Below are 23696 nucleotides of genomic sequence, written 5' to 3'. Positions count from 1 at the left end.
TTGAATGAATTAATTTGTTTCCTTCTGGGGCAAAGACAAATGAACAAGAGCTCTTCCAATGGAAGTGGCAGAAACCCAACCAGCACTGACTGAAGCATAATATGGAATTTCTTGGCTCATGTTACAGAGTCAACATTGCTGGCTTCAGACATGTCTAGATCCAGGAGTTCAATCTAAGTTTCCAGGAAACCTGCTCCATTCTCAGGCAGGATTTCTCTGGCCACAGCAGACTTACATCTTTATAGCCAACCCACGCAGCAGCAAGCGAGGCCTCTCCCCCAACAGCTTGAGCCAAGGTCGGGGATTCAGTCTCACTGTCTTAGTTTACAGTCTAGACCCATCCCTTGGTTGGGGAAGGGAGGGTACATAAATTAATACTGCTGCTAAGGATGGTGTTGGGAAGTGGGGGGATTTATCAAAGGAAAATTAGAGTGCAGGGCTGTTGCACTGGTACAGGTGGCAGATAGCCTCCTCCTAGGGGCTGTAGCTTCCAGCAAGTTCCCTAATGGATGCATTACAGCAAACACTCTAGGGATCTCATCCTCACTGTTGTCCTCTCTCAAGCAGGCCAACCTCTGTCCATTTTATAGTAATTCGGCCCTGCTAAGAGGGCCTGGCTCCCTTCCCCACCAAATGACATTTCCCAGGGTCCTCATTTACTCCACTGGTCTGCAGATGAATTCAGATATCAGCTTTTATTTTTTGAAGACTTTATTTATTTATTTATTTGAGAGAGAGATACAGAGATAACGACAGAGATAGCGAGAGAGAGCACAAGTTGGGAGAAGGAGAAGCAGGCTCCTCGCTGAGCAGGGAGTCCGACACAGGGCTTGATCCCAGGACCCTGGGATCATGACCTGAGCTGAAGGCAGATGCTAATCAACCGAGCCACCCAGGGGCCCCTTAAAATATGCTTTTCAAAATCTGTAATGGTCAAAGAGGTTTTTTGTTAGGGTGAAGAACGGGAAACATCACTCAGCAGGGAGTGGGTTGTACGACTCATATTCTATCCTTGGACTGGATTCCCTGGGGCTGTTTAAGAAGATAGAGCTATGTGAGCCAATACAAAAAGATGTCATAATGGCATAAATAATTGGAAAGTATGTATAAGGATGTTCATTGCAGTGACCTACATGGGCCTCTGTAGGAAACTGGTTAAGTTAACCATGCCCTGTCTGAAGTCTAGAACACCGCACAGTAGTACAAAATAATGTTTTAACATGGAGAAATCTCCAAGAAATGCAGAGTAGAAAAACTTGCAAACCACATACAGTACTTCTATTCCCACAGATACATTTTCAAGGCTGGTCTTTTCTTTGTAAAGAAATGGGTCAATATTTTTAGAATAATGTTTAAAAGAATGGAAAAAATACTTTTTAAAAAAACCCCAAAATCATTTGTAACCCTTCTGCTTAAAGATTATAAAAATTTAGAAAGGGAAGCGTCCCATATTTCACCCCCAGTAAATCACCACCCCTCCCCAAATCTGGTTCAACCCCCCTAGATAATTGCTATTAACACATGATGAATGTCCTTTTCGGCTTTTCAGAAGTTTATACTGACACATCTATAGATATTTACATAAGCACGCACACGTGCTTAATAGAATCATGCTTTAAAATATTGCTTTGTAACTTGCTTTCTTCACTTAACTATATGTTATGGTCACTTTCCATGTCAGTGTTTATGAATTCACCTCTTTTTTTTTTTTTTTTACTGTAGCAATGCATTCCAGGGTATAGATGCGTCAGAGATCATCTTGATCTGTTGTTAAGTAAACAAGGCAAGGAGCAGAACAGGATACATAACTGATCTCATTTTTTTTTAAGATTTTATTTGTTTATTTGACAGAGAGAGAGACAGCCAGCGAGAGAGGTAACACAAGCAGGGGGAATGGGAGAGGAAGAAGCAGGCTTCCAGCAGAGGAGCCTGATGTGGGGCTTGACCCCAGAACGCTGGGATCATGCCCTGAGCCGAAGGCAGACGCTTAATGACTGAGCTACCCAGGCGCCCCCATTTTTATAAAAATTATATATATATATATATAGATATATATATATATATATTCCCCACGAAGGACTCCATACATATCTTTATAATGTTGAAAATCTTTGTGTAAAGATTATCTATCATTTTTCAAAACCAAGGAAAGTGGTTTCTAAAATACTGAACAACGTATAGCTTTATTTGCAAGCCAGAATTTTAAAACACCATGTAGATGTGATACACAGCATTTTTTAAAATTTATTTTTATTTTTAAAAAGGTTTTATTTATTTATTTATTTGAGAGAGAGAGCACAAGTGAGCAGGGGGAGGAGCAGAGGGAGAGGGACAAGCACACTTTGTGCGGAGCAAGGGAGGAGCCCGACACGGGGCTTGATCCCACCACCCTGAGATCATGACTTGAGCCGAAATCAAGTGTCAGACTCTTGACCGACCGCGCCAGCCGGGCGCCCCGACACACCACACTTCAACACACAAGAGCTGCCCTGGGGTACCTGGCCTAAGTGGCTTTCCTGCAGGCTCCGCAATGAAAATCTCCCTGATCCCATGCACATACTTCACTGCCCTATAAACGTGTGTCAAGGAAAGGGGGATTCCGGCCTAATCTGCTTTTAAATTCAGGCGTGTCCTCATGAGCAAGTTCATAATGACCTCGTCTGTGACTCAGATTCTCTGAGGAAAGCAAAGAGGCCTCACCAGCTTGTCACAAGCCTCACTACATGATCTGAGCCTTAGTGTGCCCCTCTGTGAAAGGGGGGTTCTAACAGTCCTGGCCTCGGGGCAGAGAGCTCCAGTCATTCTAAGAGCTCAGGAACTAACAGACCTTTTTATTGTGAATCAGGAATTTTCTCAATCCTGTGTAATGAGAATCAAGTGCAGAAATACACCATCCTCTGAGGCTGTGCGAGTCCTGATTTCAAATGTGCAGACTCCACCATGCCCAGTGTACAGAGGCCAATTCACCAGGGTGACTCCCATACTCGTACTTTAAACAGCAAAGTTGCACTTGAAAATGCTTCTTGCTTTCGCTGAGGGATGTTCAACCCAAGGGCTCAGCGTACATTAGAGTAAGTATGGTACTTTATATCTGAGGGTCTTTAAAGAGTGTTTGTGGAATTAATGGAGGTTGGTATGCATAAATTAGGTTTTCCCTTAAAAATCACAGTGCAAAAGAATATTTGTCATGGGAGAATACTTGGGAAGTTATTCAACGCAAAAAGAGCATGCTAGGTATGCTTGCTTTCTCTCTTTTTTTAGATTTACTTATTTGACAGAGATAGTGAGAGCACAAGCAGGGGGAGGGGCAGAGGGAAAGGGAGAAGCAGGCTCCCCACTGAGCAAGGGAGCCCGATGTGGGACTTGATCCCAGGACCCTGGGATCATGACCCAAGCCGAAGGCAGATTCTAAACCAACTGAGCTACCCAGGTGCCCCTATGATTGCTTTTCTGATAAAAAATATAAATATGTGCAAGTTAGCATTAAAATTGTAAAACAAAGTCCCCCAAAGCTTATCATTGGTTATGAAGGAAGAGGATATACTTGCAGGGGATTTTTTTATTTCATTCCTTGGGCATTTTGGTATTTTCCAAATATTCTATGATGATTATTGCTGTCCTCCAAAACCAATAAATAAATGTTAGTCAAAATGTCACTGTGGGATGTGAGATGTGCATTGAGGAAAGAATGATTCTGCTAAACATTTTCAAATTTTACCCGAGCCGTTAAAACAAATCAGGCCTTGCCAAATGCTGGGGCCTGGGGGGTTGAGCTGGCCTCTGGGAAGGCAGGGAGGCAGGCTTCCACCCCTGTCCCAGATCTGTCACTGCTTTCCTTGGCTCCACCTGGTCACATGCCTGCAGAAAGTGGCTCACTCGGCCGGACTGGCAGCAGTGTGGCCTGGCCAAGGCAAGCCTCAGCCAGCAGGACAGGTATGTCTGCCCCAGCCCCTCCACTCAGATGCCTGCTCCTGTGGGTGAGAGGGAAACAGAGAGGTGAGGGCCAGGTGAGGCTCTCAGGACCATCCAAGGGAGAGGTAGCCATGTGATGGCTCTTCCTACCACATCTCTACATGACCACATCTGTCCATGGCTTGATCCAGCCTCTAACCCTCCATGGCTCCCCAGTGCCCTCAGGACAACGTCCAGCACCTCTGCCTGGCACCAAGGGGCCCTTGTGGCCTGTCTCCTTGCCACCTGCCCAGGCTCATCTCCCTCTCCTGCCCCACGGGGCAGTCTCTCTTTCACCAACTGAGATGATAGAGTGGAAAGAATAAACTGTACTGGCAATCAAGCAGGCACACCTCTGACTACATCCACTGGTGTTTACGCTCCTTACATGAGGGCAGGTTGGCTTAGTCACTAAAATGTAAAACTCTCACCCCTTTGACCACCTGATTCTCCCTCTGGGAATTTATTCTGCAAATGCACTCACAAGTGTGTGCAAAGACCTAGGTACAAGAATAACTAAAAAGCAATACCTGGGAAACAGCCTAAATCATGTCAGAAGAGAAGGAGTTCTATAATTCATTTGCACACCATGGAATACCATGCACCTGGGTTTAAAGGAAGCCATGTTTACATTTGCTGTTATGAAACCATCTCCAAGATAAATTGTTCATTGAGAAAAATGCAACGTGCTCAAATTGAATGTATGCTAAATGCAACGTGGTATCCTAGATTGGAACCTGGAAGACAAAATATATTAGTGGAAAAACTAGCAAGATCCAAATAAAGTCTGGAGTTTAGTTAATGGTTGTGTGCTGACAGTGATTTCTTGGTTTTGATTATTGTACCAAGGCTATGTAATAGGTTAACATTGGGGGAAACCGGGTGAAGGGTATTCAAGAATTCTCTGTACTGTCTTTGTGATTTTTCTGCAAATCTAAAATTCTTCCAAAATAAAAAGTTTGGGGGCACCTAGGTGGTGCAATCAGTTAAGTGTCTGTCTTTGGCTCCGGTCACGATCCTGGGGTCCTGAAATCGAGCCCTACATTGGGTTCCCTGCTCAGTGGGGAGCCTACTCCTCTCCTCCTCATGCTCACTCTCAAATAAATAAAAAAATTTTTTGAAAGTTTATATGAAAAAACTGTATGTTTCTATATTTGTAGAACTCAAAAAAGGAGAAAAAAGGCAAAGTTTGTGTATGCACGAGAAATGTCCTTTATTTTTAGGGGTGATTTTCCTTAATTCAGGAATGATCACCCACTTTGATAACTGATGAATATTTAAAAAATAAGTTACACTCACACTCACATCATGATTTTTTCAGAGTACCTACCTGGCCAATGTCATTATTTGAAATTTTTTATCTGATGGCATAGTTTCAAAATGTCTTCAGTTTGGATTGTAGAAAGAAATTACACATGGCTGAGGACTGGAGTGAAATAAGGACACAAAGCAACTCATTAGAAACCAACTCACAAAATGTTCATGTTATCAAATGGCCAACTCACTGAATTTATCAAAAAATATTTTACTAGTATTAGCCCAAATGGTTTAACACATTGAATAGAAACGAATTTTTAGTTGTCGTCCCTTCAGAATTGAGCTCAGAGTCCTGCCTCAGAGACAGAGCGGACAGCAGGAAACAGGCTTCCCAGAAGGGCGGGGATCTGAAGGCAGTAACAGTCTTCGGGAAAATCTGGCCACTGAAGTTGCTGGCTCCCCAGTTTTGGCCTTGCTTTTCCTGAGTGAGGGGTGAGTGCCAAGAGTCCAATGTGGGTTAATCGCTCTTCAATGGAAAAACTTACATTGTTGTGTAAATTCTTCCAGAATGGTGATGTAATGTCCTGGGTATTCCAGACGCTGTAGAATTGTAAGAACCAAATTTTCCAGATCCAGCGAGAACCAATCTTTTTTTTTTTTAAAGATTTTTATTTATTTGAGAGAGAGAGGGAGAGCACGAGTGGGAGAAGGGGCAGATGGAGAAGCAGGCTCCCCATGAGCAGGGAGCCCAACGTGGTGCTCCATCCCAGGACCCTGGGATCACAACCTGAGCGGAAGGTAGGCGCTTAACCCACTGAGCCACTATGGTGAGACCCAACCTTACGCAGACAATGTCACAGATCCCTTAAGCCCCAGGGACTAGGGGCCCAGGAAGCTATGTTGATGACACAAGTTGCATCTGTCCCTGTCCTAGATGGTAAAATTGTGAATGTCTTGCCAGTAACATAATGACTCAAACATTCAAATATTTATTGCTTGCCTAACATAGGCATGCACCAGGCACTGGTCTAGATCTGGGCACCCAGCAGGGAACAAATCAGACCTCAATCTCTCCCTTTATAAAAGCTTACTTTTTGGAAGAGGAGATCAAGAAAACCAAAGAGGGAAATATACATGTTGGAGGAAATAAGTGCTAGGGAGAAAAATAAAACGTGAAAATAAAATTTAAGAACCAGCAGGGAAGAGAGGCAAGCAGGTTCAGCACCACATCCACATCCTGTCTGGATGTCTGAGCCTCCAGTAGTGGTCTTGCCCCCCTCTGCAATTTCAAGGCCCCTCCTCTGGATTATTTCCCATTGCCCACTGTCCCATCACCATGTGTGGGGGTTGGAGAGAGCTCGGACTGACCATCCCTGGGGCACATGCCTGCCTTGGAGCAGAGATGGACTCAGCACCACCCAATGGGCCTGGCCTGCCAGAGGGAAAAGTTGGCTACCCAGAGTGGACTCAGGCTCTGAGTCTAGGGAAGGATGAACAAATCCTGGGAGCAGAAAGGACCACTATTCTCTCTCCCCATAACCCTGCTCCTGATGATTCAGAGATAAATGACACAAAAAGCATTCAATTGTAGCCATTATCATGGCTGTCATTTTTATTAGTATTTGGGGACCCCATCACTCACTGGGCCAATCATCCATTTATTGCGTCTTACTTCCAGTATTTATCAGCTGGCGCGATGTTAGGCCTTGTCAGTAGGGGGCGCTAGAGGGACACTGCAAGTTAGTGGCTTCTCTCCAGATCCAGTGCTTTGTTTCTGTTTCCCCTGGGCTGTGACCAGCAGGTGGCTGTTACTCTTCTCCACATTGTAGTTGGCCACCTCCAGCACCTTCTTGAGCCCAGCAAGGAACACACCATTTAACCCAAGTAAGAGAGTTATTGAAAATATGAAATAGAATCATTTCTCCCTTAATTGACTGCCTTTTCAGATGCTCTGCAAATGGAAATAGAAAGATGCAAAACAGGCCAGTGGTTTTTGGGTTTTTGTTTGTTTGTTTGTTTTGTTTCTTTCTGAAGAGCTACTTCCAGTCCTACTGGGGGAAAAATGATCAAAAGATCCCTGGGCATTAAAGTTCATCTCATAAAAATTCATTCAGAAAATTGAAGAAACAACTCTGTTAATGGAAGGAATTTTTCAACTAACTTTCTTTCTTTTCTTTCTTTCTTTCTTTCTTTCTTTCTTTCTTTCTTTCTTTCTTTCTTTTTTCTTCTTTCTTCTTTCTTCTTTCTTCTTTCTTTTCTTTTAAGATTTTATTTGAGAGAGTGAGCCCGAGCAGGAGGAGGAGGAGGGGCAGAGGGAGAAGCAGGCTTCCTGCTGAGCAGGGAGCTCCAGTGAGTGTCTCTGTTCCCAGGACCCTGAGGTCATGACCTGAGCCAAAGGCAGACCTTTAACAGACTGAGCCACCCAGGCGCCCTGGAATTTTTCAACCTTCAAGATCCAGAATCAAGGCAAGTGATATTTGTTGCCTAGAACCTACTCTGGTCCATGTCAGTTACCTTTTTTAACCGGCCCAAACACAGTGACTGAAAAGGATTATTTTTTAGCTCCTGATTCTTTGGGACCATTTGGGCTGAGCCCAGCCAGGCAGTTCTTCTGCAGGTCTCACCTGGGCTGACTCTTGCAGCTGCAGGCAGCTAGTGGGGTGACTGGGGGCTGTTTGGTCTGGGGTGGTTCCCCTCACATGTATGGCTGGCTGGCAGTTGGTGTAGGTGGCTGGGGTAATGGGTCTCACTGGGCCATGTGCCTACAACAGGCCAGCCCAAGCTTCTTCACATGGCTGTGCTCATAGGTTTCCCAGGAAGGATTTGTTAAACTATTCTCTGTAAAAACAAAACAAAACAAAACAAAACAAACAAAAAACAAAAAAAACCTCTTCCTGTGACTTTGCATGGTTCTTAGGAAATGCCAGCACTTCTGAGCACGGCCTACTAGGCCAGGCCCTGCCTACCACATCCAGCCTCACTCTCCCCTGCTGCCCCCAGCCCCCCCTCACTTTGCTGTCTCCACTCCAACAACAATGGACTTCAGGGCTATGCTTGCTCCCACCCCAGAGCTCTGGAACCTATTTTCCTATTGCCTGGAGGACTCACCCCTCTCCTAGTCAGGTTAGTAATTATTCGTAAAATCTGAGTGCAAGCATCACTTCCTCCAGGAAGCCTTTCCGGAAAACCCTGGCCAGGTTAGAGTTCTGTTTTCCTTTCTTAAAGTATCTATCTCATGATTTTTCTTCAGAGCATGTCACATCGTTTTAAGTTTACTTGCAACTAATAACAATAGCCAACATTTAATCAGCCCTTGCTCTCCGCTCGGGGCTGTTCTAAGAACTTCATGGGTGTCTGTTTATTCGATTCTCTTGAGGCACAGAAAGGAGAAAAAACTTGCTGCAGTTCACACAGTTGAGAAGTGGTACACGCGGGACCCAAACCTGTCAGTCTTGTTCCAGAGCTAACATCTTAACCATTCTGCTCTGTTCCCTCGCTCTGAAGTAAATAATGTGCATCACCCTACCAGACTGGGAGCTGTTCAATGGTAGATATTCTGTGTGACAGACTGAATTGTGTCCCCTCTAAAACCTACCATGTGGCTGTATTTGGAGATAAGGCCTTTAAGGAGAGAATTAATGAGGTCATAAGAGTAGGGAGGCCCCTCATCCGATAGAACTGGTGTCCTTATGTCTTAGTCCGCTCAGGCTGCTATAGTAGAACACCATGGACCAAGCAGCTTATGAACAACAGGAACCTATTGTTCTCGAGCTCACAGTTCCGGAAGCTGGGATATCCCAGATGAAGGCACTGGCAGATTTGGTATCTGGTGAGATACTTTCTGGTTCATATATAGCTGTCTTCTTACTGTAACATCACACGGTGAAAGGGGCAAGGGAGTTCTCTGGGGCCTTTTTATAAGGGTGCTAATGCTATTCATTAAACCTCCACTCTTATGATCTAATCATCCCCGCCCCCCTGCCCCTGAAGGCCCCATCTCCAAATTTCAGCACAGTGGGGATTATGTTTCAATATATGAATTGACAGAAACGTTCAGCCTACGGCACCTTATAAGAAGAGGAAAAGATCAAGGAGTGTGCGTGCACAGGGGAAATGCCACGTGAGGGCCCAGTGAGAAGGCAGCCATCTGCAAGCCAAGGAGAGAGGCCTCAGAAGAAACCAACCATGCTGGCCATTTGATCTTGGACTTCCAGCCTCCATAACTGTGAGAAACCAATTTCTGGTGCTTAAACCACCCCATCTATGAAAATTGTGTTACGGCAGCCCAAGTACACATACATTTGGTCTCTTCTTGTTTGCATTATACACTTTGTACCAAGAACCATGCCTAGCACATAAGAGGTACTCCAAAAATATATACTCAGGTGTTACTACCTTCTCTGGAAAGTCTTTGTTCACCCTTCTCCCTCTCCCACACCTGGCTTAAGTGCCCCTTCTGGGCTTTAGTTGCTACAATTTTCACTTGGTTCTGGAAGGATATGTTTTGAGGTCTAATTATTCCTTTCTAGAAGGTTACATCTTTGAATCTAAAGATTTCAAAGAGGCTGAGTCTTCTCTAGGGCTCAGCACAGATGGTATACGCTGTTGGTTTAGTAAATATTTGAGTGAATGCAAGTCTCCTGATCCCCACACACAAGCCCTGGATGGAGAGCAAGAAGGCTTGAGTTCTAAGTTTCATCTTTAAATTCTTGAGCAACCTTGAATCCTGAAACCTCAAAAGTAATCATGGCCTTGCATTTCTCTGGAGATCAAAGCTTGGGGAAATGTCTTTTATGCTCTAACAAGCATAAAGTACAGGGTCATTTTTAGGTCTAACATCTGTGCAGTTGAACTGCCTAGCTCTAGCCAGACTTCTTGCTGTATCTCAAACATACTAAGTACACTCCTGTCTCAGGGCCTTTGCACTCGCAAACTCTTCTGGAAACACAATTCCCCCAGAATTTTCCATTGCAAATAAGGGCCTTAATTTTCAGTGTTTATGCCAAAGTCAAGGATGGGTGATGGTGATTGCAAGAAAGCAACCCAGTTTCAGGGCACTGGAGACAAAAAGAGACACCACTGTTCTATTAGTTCATTGAATCTTCTCAACAGTCCTGAAAGGTGTTTACTATCATTATCCCCATTTTACAGATGAAGAAATTGAGGCCAAGAGAGGTTAAGTAACTTGCTAAAGGTCTGACAACTAGAAAGAAGCAGGGCCAGGATAAGAATCCAAGCATTTGGATCCAGTGTCAAGTTTCTTAACCGCAAAGCTCCCTGCTTCTCAACATATATTCCAGCTTAGTTAACACAGGGTCTGGCATGCGGGCATTGCTCAACAAGCAATAGTTATTTCTCTACTCCCCTCCTTTGAGTCTCTTAATCTTATAGTCCAAGCCCCAGAACCAAGCTGATAACTCTTGCTAGTCAATCTTGCCAGAACCCAGAGTCCCTCACTCCACCTTCTTATGCCTGCACATGCTAGGTAGCTAGATTTGAGGATTCTACAGTCAGGTTCTCTGGGTTCCCATCTAGGCTCCACCTATCACTAGTTTGGTAAATGTAGGAATGTTACATCCCTCCCTTGGTCTCAGTTCCCTCCCCTGTAAAATGGGGACAGTAACAATCCCTATGTTCTAGAATTACTATAGGGATTCAGTGAGATGATGCATGCAGAATGCTTTCCACCTTGTGTGGCTCATAAAAATGGCTCAATAAATTGTAACATTTATGATTAGAGCCTCTCAGTGAGAAGCCCCTCCCTCCAGAGTTCTGGGGCTGTGAAATACACGCCAAACCACCCTTAGAGCCAAAGTTGGGACCAGATTAACTCATTGTTTGTAGACAAGGATGGCTGGGTGAGAGGACTCCTCACCTGATCCAACCCAGGATGTACCAGATAGTTACTTCCTAGAGGCAATGTGGTTCAGGGGGGTATTCTCTTGGGTCTGATAGACCTGGGTCTGAATTCCAGCTCTGATTTCTCCTCAGGACCTCAGTTTCTTCATCTGTCAAATGGGAAGAGACTAGTGTTAAGAGTCATTAAGAATGTGAGTTCAGCTTCAGAAGGTTATGTGATATTCATTCTACTCCTTGCTTAGCCACAGACCAGCTATGTGAGCTGAGTGTCTTCAGCTCTATGAGCCTTGGTTGTCTGCTCCAATGGGTGTTGACACCATTCCTATTTCTGGGATGTCTGTGAGGATTTTCCAGGACCACGTGTGCCCACACTCTGGACCCTGTAGCTGTCAGGATGGGAGGCAGTTTATACCAAGAATTAGGAGTTTAGGCTCTGGAGTCAGACTGCAACAGGCCTAGTTCAAATTCCAGCTCTGACAATTGCTCCTGGTGAGATCTTAGGGAAATCAATTTCTTCTTCCAGCCTCAATTCATTTATCTGTGAAGTGAAAATAATAGCAGTAAATGTCCGATAGAGCTTGTTATAAGAATTCCACTAGATGGTACATGTAAAGCACTTAAAACTGGCTTGGTTCAGTGTAAGTGGCAAGAAATTATGAGGACGATTTTTAAAATATCCTTTCCTAGAATGCAAATGCATTTGCCCAAAAGTTTGAGGACTTGAAAATATGCGTGGAGTGAAGGCTTCAGGATCAAATTCAAGTCCAAAACAAAAATTTAAAAAACTCTCATTTGTAGGTAAACCAGGGCCACGTGATCACATCAGACCCCACCCCACGTCTACATGACCAACCCTATGTAATCATAGTGTAGCTCGAATGCTGGACTCTCACCAGAACAAGGTCAGAGTCCCAGCAATGCCCATTCTAGCCGTGGGACGTGAGCCAAATGAGCCTCAGAGATTAACCAGCAGAGTAATCAGCTCCCTCACAGAGTTATTGAGGAGTCAACAAGATGACGCACACAACGCGGCACCCCAAAAGGGTTCGGTGAGCGGGAGCTGTTACTATTGCTACAGCACCTGTCTTCTCCAGCTTTTTGAGGGGTCTATTCCCACCAGCCGGCCACTCGCCTTAGTCGGTCTCCGTCCGACTTTCGGCTGCAGCTACTGTCCCAGGCCCTCCTCAGAAGGGTCCCCCTGCGCCTGTCCTTCGTCCCCAGCTCCTCAGCTAGCTGCGCGGAGGTGGGCGCCAGACAACACCCCACCAAGCCCCGGAGCTGAGCTTGAAGCACAGGGACAGAGGTCCAACTGCCGCCTGAAACCGTTGGACTTGGCTCCCGCCTCCTGGCCCTCTGATCAATCAAAAGAAAAGCAAGCTCCTAGACCAATCAGAAGTGGAAGCGGTCGGCAATGCCCGCCTCCTCAAGGCGCCCTAACTCTTCATTGGGTGTGTCCGAGCGCGGACCCAAAGCTAAGCCACTTAGAAGAGAGTGAGGCCAACCAATCAGCAGTGCAACCGCAGCCGGGCTAGTGGGACTGGAGAGGCAGTATCAGCTCCCAGACTGGCGCGGTGCGAGCTCGTCGCCTGTCAGCACCAAAACCCTGCAGGGATAGAACGCCAGCTGGCTGAGCTCTTAGCCCTGGCCAATTAATGGCGGGGCAGAGCAACGGGCCATTCTCTCTACAGTGCGGTGTGTGTGTATGAGGGGGGAGATGGCTAGTCCACGAAGTACGCAGTTAAAACCCTGGGTCAGCTGACAGGCAATGAGCATTTGAAGCGCGAGCATCTAGACAAATCACGGGTCAAGGCACTGCCGCCTCTTGTGCTTTCCTTCTCCCGCATACTTCCGGGTGAGGCAGGGCGCGTTCTGTAACTAATCAGTGGTGGGTAGGGCAAGAGGCGGGAAAGGGAAGCTGCCCACAGGCACCCGAAGCCTGGCTGGCTCTTTAGGGCCTCCCAACCAACCACAGACACACACTTCATAGACTGTCAGGGGTTGAGAGAGAGGTGAAAGGGTAACCCCTTTAGGGTGGCAAGACAGAAGCAAGAAAGCGGTGGTATCCTGAGCCCTTGCGGAGGGGAGTTTCCAAGACTATTGAGGCGAAGGAAGTTCAGGGCCCAGCCTTTTCACAGAGAGGGTGGGAGGGAGGGCAAATTCCACAGCCACTCAGCAGGGGAGGGGGGCAAGCTGGAGGGTAACATCTCAGCGTTAGAGACCTGAACCCCAAGTCCGCGGACCGATCAGACTCCAAGGCCCTGCCACTCCACAGAGCCAGCTGGGTGGCTGGGAGCTCGGCAGCCAATGGGCGGGGCACGAGGTGGGAGAGAGCAAGTGGAGCTGTCCTAGGTGCCTCTTAGAACATTGAGCATGCTCAGCAGGGCGCGGCCAGCGCCGCAGCCAATCAGCGTCCGCCTCGGAATCCAGGCGCGCCAGGCAAGCCGTACACGCGCCGCGGCCTCGAGCTCTTGGCCCCGCAAGGCTCACCACTTTCTAACGGCCACTCGAGCTTGCGCCGTTATGTGAGGCTGTGGGAAGAGGACCAGGATCCGAGTCGGTGAGTGCCATGGTTTTTCTTACACTTCTTCAGGCTTGGCACTGGCCCAGGCCAAACTGGGCTATGAGGGTTTGAGTGGTCGCTGTGAGGGTTGAGGGCTTTAGTCCCTGGGGACTCCCTTTGCCCTGGCAAGGCTGGCAATGGGGCTTCCTAGGCACCTTTGGACCCAGGCTGGTAGAGGCCAGGCCAACATGCCCTGAGTTGGTCCATGGTCCCTGGGGCTAACTTGATTTGGAAGTGTATTGTGGGGCAGTTGGAGGCCCCTGGAGCTCTGCGTGGCGTCATTGGCCATGAGGTATGGCCTTTGAACCATGAGAGGTTGTCTGAGGGCTCTGGACTGAGTCTGGATCTGGTGAGTGGAAGGAGAGGACTGTGACTCTCCAGAGCTTATTGGGAGTCACTGGCCAAAAGATGAAACTAGTGTGTACTTTAGAGATTTTCTGGGGTCTTAGGATCCAGCCTGGGCTGAGAGTGAGAGTTGCCAAGGTTAAAAGCCCAATGGGAAGTTGTCAATGGCCATTGCATCCAGGCTGTGCTGAGAACATGTGGCTGCAAGGTTTGGGGGGGAGTGTCGCCGGACTCCAGGTTGAGGTACAGATTTTCCAGTGTCAGCCCAGGTTAGATAACCTGGGCAGGAGGTTAGGCCCAAGGTCTTCTGGAGGTTCTTGAGGAGGGAGTTTCTGAATCTCAGAGGTTGTTTGCCTTCCATGAAATATTATTGCCATGCGACTCCAGAAAAAAACAGGATTGGGTCATGTTAGGGCCTTTCGGTTCACTTTTTTCCAAACCCTGTTCATTCCCAGAAGATATCAGACAGTGAGAATGGGGCCAGATGCATAGGGAAGATGGATGTTGTACTGCAGCACAGGAAGATGTGTGTGAGATATCCTGCTCCTTAGGAAATCACCCAGGTTGTCTTTACAGAAGATTTTTTATTCTTATGGGGCAGGGTGTTGATACCGAATTTCATTCAGCTGTTCAAGTTCTACATGGTATTAAAGCTTTCAGAATGCTTTCATGTATACCCAGAGTTCTTAAACCTTGGGTGGGGGATGCAAGGGAGTGGTCTATGAATAGATTTCAAGGGTTTTTGAGCTCCTGGAAATCATAAGAAAAACTGTGTGCATGTTGTTGGTGGGGGCATGCAAAGCGGCCACAAGGATAAACAAGGAGTATTTAACCTGTCCGAGGACTGGCTTCAGTCCATGAATTCCTTGTAATTCACATGCACAATGGTACGAGTATCTATAATTTTCTGATGTAAAGTGTTGATTCTGTGGCTTACAATTTTAAAAAGGATGGTAATTCCCTTAACCTATGACATTAAGAACCATTGGAATTAAGCAGGGTCCTGTATTATTTATGGGGCCTAGGCCAGACTAGAAATGAAGATTTTCCCCTTTTTCCCCCATACCTGGTGTTGGCCCACATTTCAAGGCATATTAGTCTGTATGTCTGAGCTCAGTCTACCTGCCCCTCACACACGACCAGGGCCTGGGGTGTGTACATCAGTCACACAGTTCATCCTCCTGAGTATAGACCTGGGGTTGAGGGCTGTGTAGGTCCTGAAAGTGGGCCATTTAGGCAAGGAAGTCCAGGGTTCCAAGTTCCCAGAGCACAGCCTAGAACTGAGGGATACATGTGCAGGTGGGCCCTTCCTAGATGCCCTTGGGATTTGTGGCCCAAGGGGGAGGGGGTGACACAGCCAGAGGGAGTCTGGGTTTAACAGAGTGGGTTTAACACAATATTGGCATTCAGTACTGGTCTTGAGAACAGCCCCTGTGAGCAAATTGAGGATCTCAGAAGAGTTAGCCCCATAGTAGGGCTGAAGAAAAAGGCCACCCACAGAGAAGATGCAGTGGAACCTAATTTTTTTTTACTTCTAGTCTAGTTCTTTTTCACTTGATCCACAAAAGATATGCTAGGATAGGGTCTCTATGACCTAGATGCAGCTCACCTGGCTATGATTATACTGGTTCTTCAGTTATACGAAACATAGATTTAGGGGAAGAAAGAAACTAATTTACTCCGTGGTGTCTCTTCTCTGGTATGTGTTGGATGTACTTAACTAGAAAGAGTGGGCATTTGAAAGTTTATGTAAGATTTGGATAATTGGCCTTCATCTGCATAAAATGCTGTGGGGGAATTTAACTACCTTAATTTGAAGAAAAAGATGTGTTCCTGGAAAAAGTGGAAAGTTCATATAATTTTTCTAAATTGAATCTTGTTTAACTCAGCTTTGGAATACTCAGTATTTAAAACAAGTGAGATAAAGGGAGAACATTTTTCATAAAACAAATAATCATTCCTCTAATTGGCCTATTCTGATGGTTTTGTTTTAATTGTATTTAAAGAGAATCCATACTTGTATTGCTGTGTTGATATTTTTATATCAAGCTGGGTTGTACCTGCAGGGGCATATGAAGGAGCTTATGGTCATGCCTATCAATTAGAATTTTAAAAATAGTAGATTTTGAACTTTATTTAGTAATATGAGTATTGGGACTGAGAGGCAAAAATCATACCTCTTTTTCCCACATACTTCCTTCCAGTTATGTCCTATCTAATCTCTCCTACTCACTCTACCCTGTCCCAGGATGCAGGTTTGTGTCCTCAGAACCAGTGGTTTCCTGGGTCTACCCCAGGGGTCAACTGCAGGTGATTCCTACAGAGTACGCCTGGGAAGTGGAAGATGGACAAGGTTTTTGAGACTGTGATGGGACTTTTCAAGAACAGAGTTATCAGTGTCCCTACTCTTCCAAGTCAAAGTGCTATTTGCTTGTGCTTCTGCTGTCACTGCTCAATGCAAGATGGCTTGGACTGCGTAGTCAAGAATGCAGGGAGAAGGGCCTAGAGTATCACCAGCCTAAGGCCTGATGTGTAAAGGGCCCTGGGGATACCTCTAAGAAGGATATCCTTAAGTGGGGTAGACACCAGGTAGGAGGCAAAATGGGGTTTCCCAATCTTGGGGGCTTTTGTTCACTGAAGGGGGAGTCCCCTTGCCCTTCTTCTCCCTATTAGGTTTCCTGAAAGCCTGCTGACACTCCCTGTCAACTACACTTGGCTTACAGAGGATGCTGCCCTTTAAGCACAGCCTCCAACATTGTTGATCACCAATGAGCAAATCATACCAGTGGGGGAGCTGAGTCACAGGCACATGGAGTAGGGCTGGGAGATGAGGCCACTGGGTGATGATGTAATCTTCCAGACCCTTGTACCTTTTCTTCTATACTTGGGGTTTCTCTCATGGTTTTCCCCACTTATTCCATACGTTTAGAGACTGTATTACTGTGTTGAAGAAAGGATGCTTTTCTCTGTATACATACATATCAGGGATTGGTGCTTTTTTATGTCCAGGCCAAGTGTCTTTTATATGGGTGTCTAATGAGTTCCCGGGTGTGGTGGTATGAGGAATTAGAAAGCTCAGAAATGGAAAATATTTAACGTTCAGAGTAGCACATGAATACAGCCTGTCCATTTGCATTTTCCCTTTCACTCTGACTCAGCTTCCCCTCTCCCCACCCTATTATTGCCCCTCCACCAGCCCCACCCATTGGCACACCCTGTCTGATCTAGGAAGGATTAACATCTGCCTATACCCAAGCTAGAATGAGAGGTAGAGGGGCAAGGCATGTTAGGTCTGGAGGGAGAAAGTAGAAGGCTGTCTGAACACTTCGGGGTCCTGGAGCCAAAGGGAGAAATGCGAGTTTAGGGACATAATATTTGGGTCTAGGAGGGGACCAGGATCTAAGGGAGAATCCTAAGGTGAACCAGACTGTGTCAGGTCACCAGAGCAGCCTACCAATGCCTGATTTGTTTATCTTCCAGTTATTTATTCGGCATATATGATATACCAGGCACATGTCATAAATGATTTCTCTACGCTTGTTGAATGAATGAAAAAATTGCCACAGGATGAGGGATAATGGAATAATAAAAAATGGAAAAAGAAATTTGAGTCTTTCAGACCTCATCCTTTCCCCAGGTTAACGAGCGCTAAAGTGTGAAAACAGGGGAAATCTCCTGAGAGCTTGACCCTTTTGACAGGAAGTGAAAGAAACCCCGGAGTTCTGATTTCAGAGAAATGTCATTTGTCATCAACCCAAGAAAAGGGAGTTTTCTCTTCGAAGACCACCGCAGCCCTTCCTGGGGTTGCCCCCTTCAGAGCTTGATGGGAGAATCTGAGTCACTCGTACATTCAGTCCCCAGTGGTGGCCCAGATGACAGAGGTCATTTCCACAGAGCAGTTAAGGCTTCCTAGTACTAAGTCAGGGAGAGGAAGGACAAGGCATGCTTTTAGCCCTCCTTCACTCTCTCCTTGGAATCCAGATGTTTCAGCCCTTTTTACTTCTGGGGTAGTAGAAACAGCTTCCAGCTGCTAGGGCTCTGACACTTCTCAGAAGAACTAATCCTATTTGAATGATGCTATGTACTGACAAACCACTTTCACATTCATCATTTCATTTCATCTTCACCCTCACCTCCAAATGAGGTAAGCAAAGGTTATCCCTATTTCATGGATGAGGTAACTGAGGCTCAGAGAGGTGACTTGTCCAACGTGACTCAACTAGTAAATGGCAGAGATGAGACTCAAATGCGGGTCTGATTATTCCAAGGTTCTTGTTGCGAGATGAGCTAGCTTGCTTGCTTTCTTTTCTTTTCTTTTCTTTTTTTTTAAGATTTTTATTTATTTGAGAGAGAGAGAGTAGAGAAAATGCACGAGTGTGCATGAGTGGGAGGGGAGGGGCAGAGGAAGAGGGAAAAGCAGACTCCCGGCTGAGCAAGGAGCCTGATGCAGCATGAGGCTTGATCCCAGGACCCCAAGATCACGACCTGAGCAGAAGGCAGACACTTAACTGACTGAGCCACCCAGGCACCCCTTGATTTTTATTTTATTTTTTTAAAGTAATCGCTACACCTAGCATGGGGTTCAAACCTACAACCCCGAGATCAAGAGTTGCATGCTCTACAGAGTCAGCCAGGCACCCCCTTCACATGAACTTCTCTGACTCTAGAAGTTCACAAATGAAGTAAGGAGACAGGAAGGGAGGCAGAATGTCTTGAATCTGGTAGAGGAGGTGGTCTCTCCTAGAGGGGTGAAGTAGAGCCAGGGGTATAAAACCACACCCCCTTGGGGGACTGTGGCAGATTTATACTTGGGACACCCAATGGAAGACTGTGAGGTCAGGGGCGGGGCTAGCTCCAGGGGGGCCCCAAGAGCCCCAACAGCAGTTCAGAACATGCGGTGTCCAGGAGGAAGCTACAACCGGTGAGTGGTTGCTTCTCCCCAGCTGAGACTTTCCTCCCATTACACCCCTTTTTCTGTCCACTTCCTACCAACTTGTGGCCTTCTCCCTGAGGTGTCCAAGTAGTAACCCTCCCCACAAGCGTCCTTACTCATGATGAGCCCACACTGAAGAATATGCCTACTGGGCACTGAGACACTTAGGTCTGTCTCTTAGTATCTGGGTTCCCAGTTCTCTTCTTAAAAGTCACTGTGGTAGTTTTGATGTGTGATAAATTGCTGCCTTGTTGGCTCTTTCTATTCTTTGCTTTTGGCTTATGAAAAACAAAATTAAAGCATTTCCTTATCCTAATCTGGAAAGAAAATAGCCTCTTCTATATAGTTCCCATTTTCCTTTCTCCCACTTCCTCAGGGGTCAAAACTTTCTCCAAAATCTCTCTCCATCCTTCATGGGAACCTTCTCTTCCGTGGCTTCTGCACCTGCACTCTCAACCCACTGGATGGGTCTCTTCTAGGTCCTTCTCTGACGACATGTTCTAGAAGTTTCAGCCATAGGGAGATAATTGATTGATGCCATAGGGCATGCCCTCCTGCAGCTATGACCTCAGTCTTACTGTCCTTTCTGCCTCTCAGAGGACTACTCAGCTCCATGTGATGGGGTGGGGGTGGGGGCGGCACTAGCTTTCAAAACTCTTCCATGGGGGCAGCTGGGTGGCACAGCGGTTAAGCATCTGCCTTCAGCTCAGGGCGTGATCCCGGTGTTATGGGATCGAGCCCCACATCAGGCTCTTCCGCTATGAGCCTGCTTCTTCCTCTCCCACTCCCCCTGCTTGTGTTCCCTCTCACTGGCTGTCTCTATCTCTGTCGAATAAATAAAAAAATAAAATCTTAAAAAAAAAAACAAAAAACAAAAAACAAAACAAAACTCTTCCATGAAGCTGTGTCTTGCTCCATCCCTAACTGCAAGGTCTGACTGGGTCTTATAGTGATCTCTTTGTCTGGAAAGAAGAAAGCCTGGCCTGCTCCAAGGTATCTTTCCCTGCAGAAGGACTTAGAGTAGCAGAAATATCAGCATCTGCTCTCTTTTAAGTCAGAGACTGCCAATTGGCAGGACCCATCTATACTAGCCTTGAACCCACTATTTTATAAGGTCATTAAGTGCCTTGTCCTTACTCTTTAAGTCCTGAATATGGTCTAATTCCCATTCTCCTGCCACCCCCACCTTCACCCCTCCCCCCTGGTCCGTTATGATTCTGGATAAGCTTGGGTCTTCTCTTGGGTTAATTTGTTCCATTCAGGGCACAGACAGCTCTGAACCAGCAACTCACTCTTTCTCCCCTCACCTCCACAGGCTTGAGAATATGCTGTTCGTCCCTCCCCTTTCCACCATGGACTCAACCTGTGGCCTTTCTTTCAGGTCCTCTGAGATTGGTATCCAGGCAAGGCAAAATGCCCCTGTTCCCGACGACAAGACTGCCTAGCCCCTATGGCTCTGATCGGCTGGTACGGCTAGCAGCCAGGCTCCGGCCAGCACTATGTGATACCTTGATCACTGTGGGAAGCCAAGAATTCCCTGCCCACAGCCTGGTGCTGGCAGGTGTGAGCCAGCAGCTAGGCCGCAGGGGCCGCTGGGCTCTGGTGAAAGGCATCAGCCCTTCTACCTTTGCCCAGCTTCTGTACTTTGTTTATGGGGAGAGTGTAGAACTGCAGCCTGGAGAACTGGGACCCCTTGAGGAAGCGGCCCGAGCCTTGGGGGTGCAGTCCCTGGAAGAGGCATGCAGGAGGGCTCGATGGGACAGGGCTAGAGAACTGGGTCCAGGACTTAAGGAACATCAGGAGGAGCCAGAGAAACCCACAAGGGATTCTGAGAGAGGACTGGAGGGACATGGAGAGCAGAGACCAGAGCAATTTGTTAAAGCTGGTTGGAGAGAACGGGAGACACTGCATGAGCAAAGTCCACCAAGAGAGAGCCCTGAGATAGCAGAGGCAATGCAGGAGGGTGCAGGGGAGCAGATGAGATCAAAGGAAAAACTCAAGCAATCCCCTTTTGGCCATGGTGGAACAGATGGGAAGCAAGAAGTGATTATGTGGGTGACAGAGAGTCCAGGGGGCTCTGAGGAAAGTCTGCGGGAGTTCTCTGGCCCCCTTCCCCCACCAGGTTCCCTCCAAACAAGCGTCATTCCTAGGCCCTGGTGGGCTGAGGCCCCCTGGTTGGGGACAGGCCAGCCTGCCCTATGGAGCATCCTGCTGTTGCCACCCAGATATGGCACTCCCTTCTCCCATAGCACCCCCATCACTGGAGCCTGGCAGGAGGTCTGGCGTCGGGACCAGAGGTGAGTGAAGAGCCTAATGGAAGACCTCCCTGGCTGGGAGGAAGTGGCTCAAGATAGGCAGCAGTGATGGGTAGAAGGGCACCACATCTCTTATCTCTACTGTACATTTCCTGAACTGGTGATAGGACAAGAAGCTTCCACCACAGGGGAATTCAAAGCCCAGCCCCCAAGGAGGACTCATGACACCTCCCTCTCCAGGAAGGGTCTGGCCAGGACCCCAGATTTTGCCAAGGCTAACTGTTCCCCACCCCATCCCCAGGATCCCACTGTCCCTGAACCCTGAGAAAGGTCTCTGGAACCAGAACCAGTTGGCCAACTCCAGTCCTGCCCCAGGTAAGCCCATCAGTGCCCTGTACAAATGCTGTAATGTGGTCTCTCTCTCCTAAGGCTGGGACTCCGGGAGTCCAGCCTGAGTAGGTCACCTCCTTCACTCTGCTCCCTCCAGGTTCCCTCCCCCAGGGCCCCACAAAGCTCAGTCTTGGGGAGATGGAAGAGTCTGATCAGAGGCACACAGGTGAGTAGGGTGAGGGTGCTTTTGCCTCAGCCCCACTGTAGCTCCTGATGTCTTGTCTGGGAGTACCAGGGGTCAGCTTTGGGATTCCAAGCCCTGACCTCCTTTGCTTTCTCTGTCCCCACAGGTGCACTTGCATCCTGTGTGGGTCATGTGAGTACAGCAGGCCCATCTCTCCAACAACCTCCCCCACCCCCACCTGCTCGCTCTCGGCCCTATTCTTGTTCTGTCTGTGGAAAAAGGTTCTCACTCAAGCATCAGTTGGAGACGCACTACCGAGTCCACACAGGTATGGGCTCCCCGCCCAGTGCAAAGTATCTGCTCCCTTCCAAACTCCGGTCTGTCTGCTGTGTGGTTTGCTCCCACACAATTCCCTTGCCCAGTTGCCCAGATCAACCCCTACGCCAGACTTCACCCCCTTCTTTCCTTTACCGGCCTTCCCCTCCACCTGCCCTAGGAGAGAAGCCCTTCTCCTGTAGCCTCTGCCCCCAGCGCTCCCGGGACTTCTCAGCCATGACCAAGCACCTGCGGACGCATGGGGCCGCACCCTACCGCTGCCCTCTGTGCCGGGCCGGCTGCCCCAGCCTGGCTTCCATGCAGGCGCACATGCGCGGCCACTCGCCCAGCCAGCTCCCACCTGGATGGACCATTCGCTCCACCTTCCTGTACTCCTCCTCTTCGAGGCCGTCCCGAGCCTCGACCTCTCCCTGTAGGTCCCCTTCCTCCACCACCTGAGGGTGTTGATAGCTTCTTTGGCTTCAGCCAACAATATGATTAAAGAATGAAAGACGGGCCGACAGGCTGGCTAGGTTTCTGACCCAGCACCGCAGCTATGGCAGCCTAGCAAATTCGGCTCCAAGAAGCACCGCAGGAAAGGCGCTGAAAGCCTTCTCCCAGATGACCGCGGGCCCCAGAATCCTGGGTCAGCGAGCCCGTGTGGGGTGTGAGCAGTGAAGTTTGCACGAGTGAAAATTATGCGGGAACTGGCGATTCGATAATCAAATAAAGAGTTTCCTGTGCCCTCCTCTCAGGACCAGAGTCCAGACTTTAGTCTGTGAGCAGGGGAGAGGGAAGGAAGGGCAGCCTTGCCCCTTGTCCTGTGGCGGCCCCTGGTGGCGGTGCATCCACCGTTCAACGCGGGGGGCCACCTCCATCTCCCGGGTCTCCCTCTTCTCCACCAGAGGCAGGGACCCGTGAGGGCCGCGAAGTCCAGGCTGACTTAGCAGCAAGCCCTGTTGGCAGATGCTGTATGAAACCAAGTTATTCGCCTCTTCCACAGCAAGCAATGATGCGCAGAATCTGAGTCTGGGACCCCCAGCCCGGGGCTTGAGGAACGCGAGCTCCACCCTCCTCCTCTCCTTGAGCTTTCAGCTACCCTCTTCCTCTCGTGCACAAGGACCGCAAAGCTGCGGCCTCTCGAGCATCTCCCCTCCGTGCTGCGCAGAACTGCAGCCGAGGGGCGCCTCCAACTGAGACTAATCCTTTGCCGCTGCCCCTTTCCTACCTACCCCACGCCTCCTGCAGCCGCGAACTTCATTTCCCAGTGTCTCTGGGACACCCAGGGTCCGAAGCCTACTGCACCCTGGGAGTGGTAGTTCATATGTGCCCTGGTCTCGACAAGAACAATAGGAGTAGTTTGGGGCGAGAACCACACTTCCCGGCAGCCCCGGAGATGGTTTTCTGGGTCCGGTTAGGACCCTATAGTCTCAGCTCTCGCGGCCCTAGCTCCCGGCGGAAGGAGCGAGGCGCCTGGACTACATTTCCCGAAGGTCCCTGCGCCTCACCCCTCTCGGGCCGCAACACCGGGTCTATGCTCTTCAGGCGCGGTCTAAGGGTGACGGCCGCCTGTCCTCGGACTCCCGCTCCCGTGGTGCCCCGCGCGTGGCCGGCCCAGCCCCCGGCTCCCGCTGGCCCCGCGGCAGCGCTGGTTACTATCGTGAGCCGCAGCCGCCCCGCCCCACCTCTCCCTCCCCTCCCCCCGGG

At 48.2% G+C, this 23696-nt stretch overlaps 1 protein-coding gene and 1 long non-coding RNA gene across 9 annotated transcripts; one reads left to right on the top strand and one right to left on the bottom strand.

Annotated features, from left to right (window-relative positions):
* Nucleotides 1-11273: 11273 nt before the first annotated feature.
* Nucleotides 11274-22462, bottom strand: LOC117795157. The gene is made up of 2 exons (XR_004618996.1): nucleotides 22351-22462; nucleotides 11274-11605 (listed from the first exon to the last, which is right to left on the bottom strand). It is a non-coding gene; the product is annotated as an uncharacterized LOC117795157 (long non-coding RNA).
* ZBTB32 (zinc finger and BTB domain containing 32) lies at nucleotides 12476-22743 on the top strand. Of its 8 annotated transcripts, none has more exons than XM_034638382.1 (7): nucleotides 12484-13624; nucleotides 20287-20372; nucleotides 21056-21202; nucleotides 21462-21535; nucleotides 21648-21716; nucleotides 21841-22002; nucleotides 22171-22743. In XM_034638382.1, the coding sequence occupies exons 2-7, from the start codon at nucleotides 20356-20358 to the stop codon at nucleotides 22446-22448; spliced, it is 747 nt and encodes a 248-aa protein (XP_034494273.1). In that variant the 5' UTR covers nucleotides 12484-13624; nucleotides 20287-20355; the 3' UTR covers nucleotides 22449-22743. The 8 variants fall into 8 exon arrangements, with proteins under 8 accessions (XP_034494271.1, XP_034494273.1, XP_019657007.1 ...); XM_034638383.1 differs by lacking the exon at nucleotides 12484-13624 and adding an exon at nucleotides 18442-18893; XM_034638380.1 differs by having other exon boundaries at nucleotides 12476-13624; nucleotides 20287-21202.
* The last annotated feature ends 953 nt before the right edge of the window (nucleotides 22744-23696 follow it).

Source organism: Ailuropoda melanoleuca, chromosome 12 (assembly GCF_002007445.2).
Source record: "Ailuropoda melanoleuca isolate Jingjing chromosome 12, ASM200744v2, whole genome shotgun sequence".
NCBI classification, from domain to species: Eukaryota; Metazoa; Chordata; class Mammalia; order Carnivora; family Ursidae; genus Ailuropoda; species Ailuropoda melanoleuca.
Note: the sequence above shows the minus strand (reverse complement) of the source record. Positions and strands in the feature narration are given on the sequence as shown.